The sequence below is a fragment of the Silene latifolia genome, chromosome 3 (assembly GCF_048544455.1).
Source record: "Silene latifolia isolate original U9 population chromosome 3, ASM4854445v1, whole genome shotgun sequence".
In the NCBI taxonomy this organism is placed as follows: domain Eukaryota; kingdom Viridiplantae; phylum Streptophyta; class Magnoliopsida; order Caryophyllales; family Caryophyllaceae; genus Silene; species Silene latifolia.
In genome coordinates, this window is record NC_133528.1 from 146295051 (window position 1) to 146307786 (window position 12736).

Sequence of the window (12736 nt, forward strand, 5' to 3'; positions counted from 1 at the left end):
TTATGTCTATATTAGACTTCATAATATTGAGAAAAATCTATATCTCTATAAACTAAATAAAAAATCTATAATCTATAAATCTACTTAAAAGGCAAGCCAAACTATCTACCATAATCTATATGTCATATTTAATTACATACGATAATATCTTAAACCACTCTTGTATAAAGTAGATTTTGTAAAAAAAAAAATTATTAGTAATTAAGCAAACCTTATACATTCCATTTCGAGAAAAAGGATTGTACATCAGATGTACTACATCATACTTAATGACTTTTTGAGTTTTTGTATAATGATAATAATAATAATAATAATAATAATAATAATAATAATAATAATAATAATAAAAATGATAATAATAATAATAATAATAATAATAAAAATAATGAAAATGAAAATGAAAATGATAATAATAATGATGATAATGATAACAATAATGATGATGATGATAATAATAATAATAATAATAATAATAATAATAATAATAATAATAATAATAATAATAATAATAATAATAATAATAATAATAATAATAGGCGGTTTGGTCTGCACCACGTCAACCTGCCGCCGTACGTCGCCAACCACCATTCACGTCGACCTTTAGACCTCACGTCGCCGGTCAGGGGTGGTCGTTTGTTGGTTTTTACGGTGGGCGCTGCTGTAGGGGTTTTTGCGAGGGGTTTCGTCCATTGCAGGGTCATTGCCGTCTGCCTGCGTCGGTATTCCCCTGCGCCACCACCCTTTGGCCTTCAGACCTCAAGTCGACGACCTTTGCTGTGGTGGCTGACGTTACTGCCTTGCTGTTCTTGCTGTCAGTGTGTTTTTTCTCCTTTTTTGTTTTCATCGCGATTAGGGTTTTTTTTTACTTGCTGCTTCTTTTTTCTTTGCGGTTGGTTGTCGGTCACTGGTGGTCTGGTGTCCCTTGTGTCCGACCGCTGCCCTGCTGGCTGCCGCCTCTGCCATGAGTGAGTTGTTGCTGCGGTGGGTGTTGCGGGTTGGCTTGTTGCTGCTGCTTTTTTTTTTTCTTTCTTTGCGGCTGGTTGTCGGTCACTCACTACAAAGAAAAGGTTCCATAGCGACGGAAAACTCCGTCGCAAATATGCCAATCCCATCGCAAATACAGAACTTGCGACGGAATAAATCCGTTGCTTTATTTCGTCGCAAAATTTAGTTTTGCGATGGGAATTCCATTGCACAGGAAAATCTGCGACGGATCAAAGCGTCGCAGTAACCCGTCGCAAAAGATGGTATTGCGACGGAAATTCCGTCGCAGTTCACTGTTCATGGGAGGCCACGTAGACACAATGGTCAACCAGAAAGTCAATATTTGCGACGGAAATTGTCGCAGATTTCATTGTTCATCTCGGCCACGTAGGCACATTAGTCAACCAGAAAGTCAATATTTGCGACGGAAAATCCGTCGCAGACTACTGTTCATAAAGGCCACGTGTCCCCAAAGTCAACCAGAAAGTCAACATTTGCGACGGAAAATCCGTCGCAGGGCAGAATTAACCAGGGGGTTTACAACGCTTTTCCAGCTCCCCCATTGCTTTGAAAGCAATTACATATACTCCCGGTTTCCTACAAACATACAGAAAATCCAGCAATTGACAAATTCACAACTTGTTCAAAACGAGATTTTCCAAACAACGTCTTCGCATTAACTTAAAATAAAAGGTTTACAACCGTTTAGTACAATAATTGTTCAACAAAGAAAGCTAAATAAGTCCATAAACTACGGGGTAGGAGTGATAACTGCTAATCAACTAACAACTACAAATCAATACACGGGAGTAGGAGTAGGCCTAGCATTGTCGCCACCATCATCATCAAAGTCATTTCTAGCTTGAGATACACCTCCAGGGTTATAAGTTTGAGTGGTAAAACCTTGTTGGCTCAAGAACTCCTCTATTGCCGCAATCCTTTGAGATTGTTCGGCCTCGACTTGCTTAAGTCGGGCATTCTCTTTTGCGACTCTACCAACAAAACCCGGAGTATGAGGAGTAGAAAAGAGGTTACCAGTCGAGCGGCGGTGGTGCTCCCAAATTTGTGGTGCTGCATTTCCCGCGCCAAGTACTCTACCTTTCTTATCAAATCCTCCATGTTCTTCAATATAAATCTCATTATCATCGATGTTCTCGACCCCTTGACTCTAAAGCTCAGTTTTCTTTGAGATGATTTTACCCTATATCAATAAAAAAACGAAAGATTAGATACCATCTACTAAATAATCATGATTGAAAAAATGAGTTAAAAATTAAATAATTATAGTAACTTACGAAGAGTTGACCAGTTTTTTTTGGATAACCATCCTTTTGTGCTATGCTTCTTTGTCTTCTCCAACAACTGCAAAGCGGACGGAATATCTCCTTTCCCATCTTTATCAATCTACAATTTTGATACTTGTTAAATATAATTACTAACTTTAAATAAAGTTAAAGAAAAAAAAGGTAATAAATTAAAAAAGGAAGTGACGAAATTACCATTGAGTCCATATATTGCAATGTGTTTTTTCGACCCATTAGGTGAGTACCTAACGCCTTCCCTTTCTCGTCACTTCCCGACCTACGGTTGGCCGAATTCTGCTCCGATCTTCCCGCGAAACTAGGATCTTCAAGTGGTCTATTCTTCAATTGACGGTGCAACTCAACACTAATCCAATCCGGCTTTTCATGCTCTTCCTTATGATAAGCTCGATAAATCATTTGCCGTAAACGGGTCTTCATGGCATCTTCCCAAGCCTTCTTAACCCTTGCCTTGTCGCGGGGATCGTAACTAACACGCCCTTTGTTCAATAAACAATAAAGTTAGAAAATAAACTTCATTGTAAATAAATATAAAATAAATGAATAAAATACCTAATATTAAATTAAATGACAATTGCTAATACCTCAAACCAATTCCACCAATCCTTCTTTAGAGTAGATGACGCCGATTTCCAATTAGGAGCATGTTCTTTGTAGTTGCATCCAATAGTATTCGATATCAAGTTCACAACTTTTTCATCACCGAACCGAAAAAAAGAATGACAATATAATATATATATATATATATATATATATATATATATATATATATATATATATATATATATAAATCGTTATAAAAATAATTAATTACGAAAAAATAACATACTTACCAAACGCCATCTTGCTCAAGAGAATCGAGAGGAATTTTGTCAACTGACACATTTTGTTGTTCTTGTTGATGACCTGCTGGTATTTCTTCATTCTCGTTTTCATGTCCTTGGTTTCCTGCATTACTATTACTACCATGTCTTCGTCTCCTCGACGCCATAGAAACCAACTAAATTCTTCAACATTGTTAGAAATCAAATAATAGCAACAAAATAAAATATTAAATAATAGCAACAAAGTAAGAAATTGGCAAAATAAGAAATTGGCAAAGTAAGAAATCAAATAATCAAATAATAGCAACCAAATAAGAAATTGGCAAAGTAAGAAATCAAATAATCAAATAATAGCAACAAAATAAGAAATTGGCAGAGTAAGAAATCAAATAATCAAATAATAGCAACAAAATAAGAAATTGGCAAAGTAAGTAATCAAATAATAGCAACAAAGTAAAAAAATAAGATTGAATAAAAAGTAAGATTGAATGAAAACAAACTAGATTTCATTAAATTAAGCCATACGACATCTACAACTAATAGTACCAACAAAGTAATAAGATTGAAAGAAAGGGTACAAAACATCTACAACTAATATAAATCCTAGTCGTCGTCATCATCATCATCATCATCATCATCATCATCATCATCACTTAAATTAGGGTACAAAAAATCCTCATTAAACTAATTTATTTTAACAATCCTAAACTTAATTAAACTAAGTATTATAAAATTGATTTAAACATCCTAAATTGGCTTCTAACTAAATTTCACTATCCTAATAATACTAAACATCCTAAATTGGCTTTCAACTAAACTAAACAATCCTAATAATACTAAACATCCTAAATTGGCTTTTAACTAAACTAAACAATCCTAATAATACTAAGCATCCTAAACTAATCATAATTAATCAAAACAATAACCATAAACCCTAATTAATCAAAATAGTAAAATAAATTAAATAAACCTTATATTAATTAAGAGAAGGAGACAAGGGGAGGGAGCGGCGGCGGTAGGCAGAAGGCGGCGGCAGAAAAAAAAAGGGAAAGGGGAAAGGAGAAGAAAGGGGAAAGAAGAAGAAGAAAGGGGAAAAGGGAAAGGAGAAATAGGAGGAGTGATTTGGGGAGTAGGGTGGTGGTAGGAGTGGTGGTGGTGGGATTGAGGGAGACGGGTTTTTGGGAATTTTGGGGTAAATAATTGAAGAGTGATAACGAAGGAGAAGGATTCCGCTGCTGCTCGTATAAAGAAAGCCTGCGACGGACTTTCCGTCGCAAAAATAAAATAATAATAAATCCTGCGACGGTATTTCCATCGCAGGAATAAAATAATATTATTTTTCCAGCGTGTTAATAGGTGTACAGGTGGACACTAAAAAATGTCTGCGACGGAAATTCCGTCGCAGGAAAAATATTATTTTAATGCAGCGACGGAATTTCCGTCGCAGAATTTATTATTATTTTGATATAGCGACGAAAATTCCGACGCAGACCTTCCCGCCATGTCAGAAAATTTGGCGGTCTGGGAAAATAGGCTGCAACGGAAAATCCGTCGCAAGTCCGTCGCACAGTATGAGGTCCGTCGCAGGTTTAAATTTGCTACGGATTAATATTCCGTCGCAATGTGTTCGTCGCATCGAAACGTTTTTTTTTGTAGTGACTGGTGGTCTGGTGTCCCCTGTGTCCGACCGCTGCCCTGCTGGCTGCCGCCTCTACCGTTAGTGAGTTGTTGTTGTGGTGGGTGTTGCGGGTTGGCTTGTTGCTGCTTATTTTTTTTCTTTCTTTGAGGCTGGTTGTCGGTCACTGGTGGTCTACTGTCCCCTGTGTTCGACCGCTGCCCTGCTGACTGCCGCCACTGCTATGAGTGGGTTGTTGTTGTGGTGGGTGTTGCGTGTTGGCTTGTTGGGCTGGTCGTGGTGTTTCGCAGTGGCTTGTTTTGCTTTCTTTTTTGATTGCTTTATCTTCTTTGAGCCTCTAGCTGCTTGTGAGTGTACCGGTGTGGTGGTGTTCGTCCTGGTGGTTTTCTTTGGTGGCTATATTTTTCGTGCAGGTTGGAGGCGGGTTTTTCTTCCCCTTTCATGCCTGATTTAGCGCGCTTTCATTATCCTTTTTCGAGTCTTCATGCGTGTCCGGATGGTTTTGTTAAGGGCCTTACTAAGGCCGCATGGCAGAAGCATTTTCAGGACCGACATTGTCATGATGATGCTTTGGGAGTTACGCGTCAGACTCTTGCTGATAGTCTGACTGTTTTCTCTAATGCCGAGAGTACTTTGAAGTGGATGAGGCTCTGGTTGTGTGGGGTGTGCTTTAAAACCCGTACCCATCGCGCTAGATGTCGGCATAGTCGGGGTGATATTGTGGCCCCTCCGGAGTGTGTTGATCACCTCTATAACTTTATTATTTATGGTATCCCAAGACCTCCGGCTCCTTCTCCATCGGTTATTTCGTCTGTTGATGGTGTTGAGCTTGTTCAGTGGTATATATCTTCGCTTGATCGTTTGTTATCTTTGGGCCTTCGCACCGTGAAATCTATACCTCCTAAGTGTTGTCTTGGGTTTGCTCGGGATTTGAAGGGGGTCTTGAATGATGTGGCTAGTTCCCCTGGTGACCTCTCCTGCTGGATTCGTCTGCTTGTGTTGCCTCTTTGTCTGCTTAAGACCTTCGCCCCTCGGAGTAATCTTGAGTGTAGGACCGTTATTAGGTGCCAGCGTCAGGAGGAGAGTATTATCAGGGCTATCCTCGCTTGGGGGGGGGGGTACCTGTGGGTGGTTTGCAGCTGTTGCGGGAGTGTTTGGATGAGAGTCCTTCTTTGTTTCATGTGGAGGAGGATCTTGAATTGAGTGAGCTTAATCTCCGTCAATGTCGGCGGAAGATTTGTGATGGTCACTATACAGCTGCTGTTCGGGTGCTTTCTTCCTCTGGGGTCGCTCCTTACTCTGATGCCACTCTTGTGGCTTTGCGAGAGAAGCATCCTGCCGCCCCACCTCCTTCATTGCCTCCTTTGCCTGTGGATCATCATCCTCTGGTTGCCTCTTCGACAATGATTCTGGATTGATTCGAAGTTTCCCATGTGGTACTTCTTGTGGGAGGGATGGGTTTCGTGCCTAGCACCTTATGGACTGTTTGAGTTGCGCAGTTGTGGCTATCTCTGATGATTTGATCACTTCTATTTCTAGGGTGGTTATTCTTTTTCTGGAGGGCCGGTGTCCTCTAGCTCTTGGTGAGCGCATTGCCAGCGCCCCGCTCACGCCGCTTGTTAAACCGGGTGGTGGTGTTCGTCCTATTGCTATTGGCACTATCTGGAGACGGCGTATCTCTAAGAACGGTACTTTTTTGGCTGGTTCTTCTTTGTCTTCTTATTTTGCTGGTCTTCAGTTTGGGGTGGGTGTGTCCGGTGGAGAAGAGACTATCTTGCATGCCTTGAATCGGCTCATTGAGGCCCGTGGTGCTGAGGTGGGACTTTCTATGTTGCTGGTTGATTTCCAGAATGCTTTCAACCTTGTCGATCGTGAAACCATGCTTCAGGAAGTCCGCTGTCGTTGCCCGGTTCTTTCCCGTTAGGTGGAGTTTTGTTACTCCAGCCCTGCCCGTCTTTTTTATGGGGAGCATTGCTTGTGGTCTTGTTAGGGTGTCCAACAGGGTGATCCTTTAGGCCCTTTGCTTTTCGCTTTGGTTTTGCATCCCTTAGTGTGCAAAATCCGGGACTCTTTTGACCTTATTATGAAGGCGTGGTACTTGGATGATGGCACTATTGTTGGGGACACTTTGGAGGTGGGGAGGGTTTTGGATTTGATTATGGCGGATGACCCTCGTTTTGGACTGCATCTTGATGTCGCCAAGACTGAGGTCTTTTGGCCCGTTGAGGATCCTCGGAGTCGACTTCCCGGGGTTTTCCCCTTTTCTATTGCTCGGCCCTTGCGTGGTGTCTCTGTTTTGGGTGGACCTGTCAGTACTTGTCCTATTTTTCGCAGTGAGATTGTGGCGAAGAGAGTGACTAAGTCTATTGAGCTTATGGACTTGGTCGCGAGGATTGAGGACCCACAATGTGAGTTCTTTCTGCTTAGAGCTTGTACTGGTATTTCTAAGCTCTATTTCTCTCTTCGTACTTGCTCCCCCCGTGTTTTTGGTTCGGTCCATCTTCCTTTCGATGCCGTCCTTCGTTCCAGCTTGGAACGTATTGTCACCGCGTCCGGACCTGAGTTTGGGGATTGGCAGTGGCGCCTTGCTACATTCCTTTCATCTTGGTGGACTTGGTGTATATGCGGCGGGAGATGTTTTACACTATGCTTTTCTAGCGTCCTGTTTGCAGTCTGCAGATTTGCGGGCTAAGCTCCTACGACCTTCTAACATTGTAGATGTTGGTCCTACTTTCGACGATGCCTTGCGAGTATTTTCTGAGACTATAGGTTCTGCTATCTTACGTGACCCTAGTAAAATTGCTGCCCCCAAACTTATGAATAAATTGGCAGATATATATTTCGCGATGGCTGCTGCTGCTTCAGAATCTGTTTTCTCTTTGACACCGCGTCAACTTGCGTTGTGGAAGTCTCAGCAGGGTGCCCACTCCTCTGATTGGTTGCGTGCGGTCCCTATCTCTGGGTTTGGGTCAGACTATGTACGGGAGGACTTACCGTAGTGTGCTTGGATATCGACTGGGTGTTCCGTTATTCACGGTATCTTGGCCTTGTCCTGCTTACTCTCGGGTTTTTGCTGATGATGTTTACGGGGACCACGCTGTTTCTTGTACTGGTGCTGTGGGAGTTAAGCATCGGCACAACCTCGTCCGTGACACTCTATTCGACATCTGTTATAGATCTGGTATTTCTGCGGGAAAGGGGGTTGATATCGGTTTGGTTGACGGACATGGTGGCTCTCTTCGTCCTACGGATTTGCTACTTTGTTCTTGGGACAGAGGGCGTGATGTGTGCGTTTACTTAACAGGGTCTTCTCCTTTAACGCAGACTGGGATAATGGATTTTGTGCCCGACCGGGTTGTCGCTGATGCTGCTCAGCGTAAGTGTGCTAAGTACGGGGATTTGTGCGCGGCAGCTGGTTATAGTTTTCTTCCCTTCTCTTTCTCTTCACTTGGGGAGCTCGGTTCGGATGCTGCTGCCTTGTTCAAGCGGATCCAGAAATTCTCGGTATCTCAGGATGCGGGGGCTCGGGTGGCTGCTTATATTTTTACTAGACTTAGCTTTGTTGTTGCTAAGGGTGTAGGGGTCCAGATTGTCTATCGGCTCTCCACCAATTTCATGTAAACTTTTATTTTTCTATCTATAAAACCTGCGTGCGTCCCATAATAATAATAATAATAATAATAATAATAATAATAATAATAATAATAATAATAATAATAATAATAATAATAATAATAATAATAATAATAATAATAATGATAATAATAATGATGATAATGATGATAATAATGATGATAATAATAATGATGATAATAATGATGATGATAATAATGATGATGATAATAATAATAATTAATAATTAATAATAATAATAATAATAATAATAATAATAATGATAATAATAATAATAATAATAATGATGATAATAATGATGATAATAATGATGATGATGATAATAATGATGATGATAATAATGATGATGATGATAATAATAATAATAATAATAATAATAATAATAATAATAATAATAATAATAATAATAATAATAATAATAATAATAATAATAATAATAATAATAATAATAATAATAATACTCCTGTTAAGAGCCCTAGGCAACGTCAGGCCCCTCATGGAACCTCTCCCTTGAAGGAAAATGAGGCTCCTGTTCTTGTCACGAATAGCTTTTTCCCTGCTCACTGAACAGGAAAATACCTTTGGAGAACTTGATGATGATGCCTTAGGATTGGTGGAGAATGTAGATCCGCTACCCCCTGATATAAATGAAGATAGCGTCCTGGAACATTAGAGGCTTCAATGATAGGCTCAAGCACGCTGAGATAAGAAAGTTTTTGCTACTTCATAGAGTGGATATTTTTGGTTTACTTGAAACTCATGTGAAGGACCACAAGGAAATCTCTATTATGAAGAAATTTCCTAACTATGAAATTATTAGTAACAAGATTCGTGGCAGAATCTGGTTATTTTATAATCCCTCCTCTGTGGTTGTTAAAAATGTCATTGTTCATGAGCAACTCATCCACTGCGACGTCACTTCTAAGGCTTCTAATCTCAGCTTTGCTACTACTTTTGTCTATGGTATGAATGATGGTCACGACAGAAAAAGGCTCTGGGAGAAACTTCATACCATATCCCTTTTTGCTTCTCCCTGGATTGTGATGGGGGACTTCAATGTTGTTAGAGACATCAATGAGCGTCAAGGCCCCAACCCCCCTTCCATCCATGATATTATGGATTTTAACGCTTGCTTGGCTAGGTGCGCTTTAGATGATATGCATAGCATAGGGTCTGAGTTCACTTGGACAAACAAGCAGACCCCTCACTAGAACTTGGGCTAGACTCGATCGAACCTTAATCAGCCCGACTTGGACTTCCATTCACTCGCTTCTTTTGTGAAATCCCGCCCCCTGGTATCTCGACCACTCCCCCTTGATGGTGGTTCGCAGGTGGGCTGAGGATTACTAGATCCTTCACTTTCTCAACACGTGGATCAATAATCCGGACTACACGAACCAGTTCTTTGCGCAGCATGGAATACTCCCCGCTATGGCACCCCCACTTTCCATTGTTCTTCAAACTCAAGGCCGTCAAGAAGGCTCTCTCTTCTCTTCATAAAAGAAGCTATTCTGCTATCAAGACCAAAATTAATGGTTCTCAAAGGGAATTGGAAAATTGTCAAAAACTCCTCCAAGATGACTTATTCTCCCCTACTCTCATTGCTCATGAAAGACTTCTTACTGCTCAATACAAAGACCTTTGCAAGGCTGAAAACGACTTCCTTTTTCAACGTGCAAAGGTCTCAAATATCAAAGCTGGTGATTGCTCCTCTGCTTTCTTTTTTGCTAAAATTGCCGCCCGCAAACATCAAAGTACTATTGGTTCCATCATTGATAAAGATGGAATTAGGAGAGACGGGATTGGTGAAGTTAACAATGCTTTTGTGGATTACTACTCTCACCTCCTTGGCACTACTTCTAATGTCGCCCCCTTAGAGGATTTTATCTTCCAGGAGGCCCCCGTTGTTTCTGATGATGCTAGGGACCATCTATCTCGGCCGGTTACCCGGGAAGAGATTAAAATGGCGTTGTTCAGCATTGGCTCCACTAAGAGTCCTGGACAAGACGGGTTCTCTTCTGCTTTCTTTAAGAATGAGTGGCATCTCATTGGCGACCTTTTTTGTTGCGCCGTTGAGGAGTTCTTTAGAAAAGGCAAGATGATGAGGAAGGTAAACACTACCCTCATTGCTCTGATTCCCAAGAAAACCGTGCCCTCCACGGTTCTTGACTTTCGACCAATTTCTTGCTGCTCGGTTGTTTACAAGACGATAAGTAAAATCCTTGCCCGCCGCCTCAAGCATATGCTCCCTGACCTCATTGGCAATGAACAGGCTGCTTTTATAAAGGGGCGAAATATTTTTGAAAACATTATGATGACCCAAAATTTGATCAAGAATTACAATCAGGGAGCCACTTCCCCAAGATGCCTTATTAAGGTCGATATCCGCAAAGCTTTCGATACTATCCAATGGAAATTCATCTCTTCAATGCTCAAGGGCCTGAAATTTCCGGATAGGTTTATCGTTTGGGTCATGGGCTGTATCTCTTCCACGTGGTATTCTTTGAAAATTAATGGCACTACTAGTGGTTTCTTCCCCGGGAAAGCCGGCGTCCGACAAGGTGACCCCATTTCACCCTACATTTTTGTCCTTGGAATGGAGATGCTCTCTAGATACTTAAGACGTATTCACCTTCAGCACCAGGTTTCCTATCACCCGAAATGTGCAAAACTGAACCTCAACCACTTGATCTTTGCTGACGACCTCATGATTTTCGTTAGAGGTGATGTCCCCTCTTCTGAAGCTGCGGCCCAATGCCTTCGGGTTTTTGCTAACATTTCTGGACTCCACGCAAGCCCAACCAAAACAAGCATTTTTTTGGCGGAGTTCATACCGACACTAAAAATCAAATTCGGAGCATCACGGGTTTTTCTGAGGATTTCTTTCCTTTCCGCTACCTTGGCATCACAATGAATCCTGGTAGACTCTCTCCCACAATGTACAACCTGATGATTGATAAAATCCAAGGCGCAATTCAACATTGGTCTTGTAATTTTTTGTCTTACGCGAGGAAGTTACAACTTATTAATGCTGTGGTCTTTGGTCTTGAAAATTTTTGGTGTTCTGCTCTTCTTCTCCCCCTTTATGTTACTAGAATGGTTAATAAATTATGCAAGGATTTTTTCTGGGGCATAATTGCGGGTCAGAGAAAGATGAGCTACAAGAGCTGGAACTCTATTTGTGCGCCTTGGGGCGAAGGCGGCTTCAACGTCAAAGAGCTTCTTAGCTGGAATAAAGCTCTCCTCAGTAAATGGGTATGGCAGCTTACCACGCACCGTGATTGTCTTTGGGATTCTTGGAGTCGCACCTATAACTTTAAAGGCAAGTCTATCTGGGAAGGTCACGCTCTCACTTGTCATGGTGAGAGTTGGAGGGATATTATTAAAGTCAAGGACGCACTCCTTGAGCTAGCTGGCTCCAAGAACGCTGCTTTTTCTATGCTCAATTCGTGCGTTTCCCACGGCAAGTTCATGGTGGGTCGGGCTTATAGCCTCTTCCGACAATGCAGACCTAAGCTCAGATGGACTATCCCCCTTTGGTCTGACAGCATCCTTCCAAAACATCGCATTTGCGTTATCCAAGCTGTGCAGCACCAGCTTGCTACTGTTGACAATATCAACAGGCGGGGTCTTATGCTCGTCAATAGATGTTGCCTTTGTATGGTTGCTCAAGAGTCGCATCGACATTTGTTTTTCAGATGCTCCTTCTCTCAACAGGTTAGACGTAACATGTTAGCTTGGCTGGGGGTTTCGGGCTCGAGCTCAGATATCGATATTAAAAATTACCTCTACAAAATTAATGCTGGAAACAAATGTAACAGTTGGAGGAATATACTATCGGGTTGTAGTGTCGCGGGTATGGTCTACGCCATCTGGGAGGAGAGAAACAATCGTCTTTTTGGAGAAATACAAGCTACGCCGGAGATGGTCGCATCTAAGCTTCAAAGTATTTTGAAAATCCGCCTTTCTGATAACCAGCACCCTCGGATTAGACAGTGGTTAGACTTTACAAATTAATTTGTGTGTTGTGATTAACGGAACTTTAGTGCTCCCTCGGTCATTAGTGTTTTTGTAAGATGCCTTCTCATTTCTTTTCTTCCCCTATATGGACGAATACAAATGAGTTTAACTTTCTTGCAAAAAAAAAATAAAAAAAAAAAAAAAAAAATAATAATAATAATAATCTGGGTGTGGGAGCCCAGATTGTCTCTCGGCTCCCCGCCAATTTCATGTAAACTTTTATTTCTATTTTAATGAAAGTTGCGCGCATCCTATTATAAAATAATAATAATAATAATAATAATAATAATAATAATAATAATAATAATAATAATTTG

The 12736-nt window shown here is 41.0% G+C and overlaps 2 protein-coding genes across 2 annotated transcripts in view; one reads left to right on the forward strand and one right to left on the reverse strand.

The window, feature by feature from the left end:
• The window catches only part of LOC141649897 (protein SRG1-like), a 19390-nt gene extending 14757 nt beyond the window's left edge, over nt 1-4633 (reverse strand). The window contains exons 1-2 of the mRNA XM_074458565.1: nt 4623-4633; nt 1514-1581 (exon numbers count right to left, since the gene is read on the reverse strand). Of these exons, the coding sequence (XP_074314666.1) occupies nt 1514-1581; nt 4623-4633 (79 nt within the window). The remainder of the gene's footprint in view (nt 1-1513; nt 1582-4622) is intronic.
• Nucleotides 4634-11309: 6676 nt separating this feature from the next.
• On the forward strand, nt 11310-12416 carry LOC141649898 (uncharacterized). Its single transcript, XM_074458566.1, has one exon. It carries the CDS (start codon nt 11310-11312, stop codon nt 12414-12416), a length of 1107 nt encoding a protein of 368 aa, XP_074314667.1.
• Nucleotides 12417-12736: the final 320 nt, after the last annotated feature.

Bases quoted from the DNA above. Each gene is read 5' to 3' on its own strand.
- LOC141649898 (XM_074458566.1), top strand. From the start codon at position 11,310: ATGAATCCTGGTAGACTCTCTCCCACAATGTACAACCTGATGATTGAT.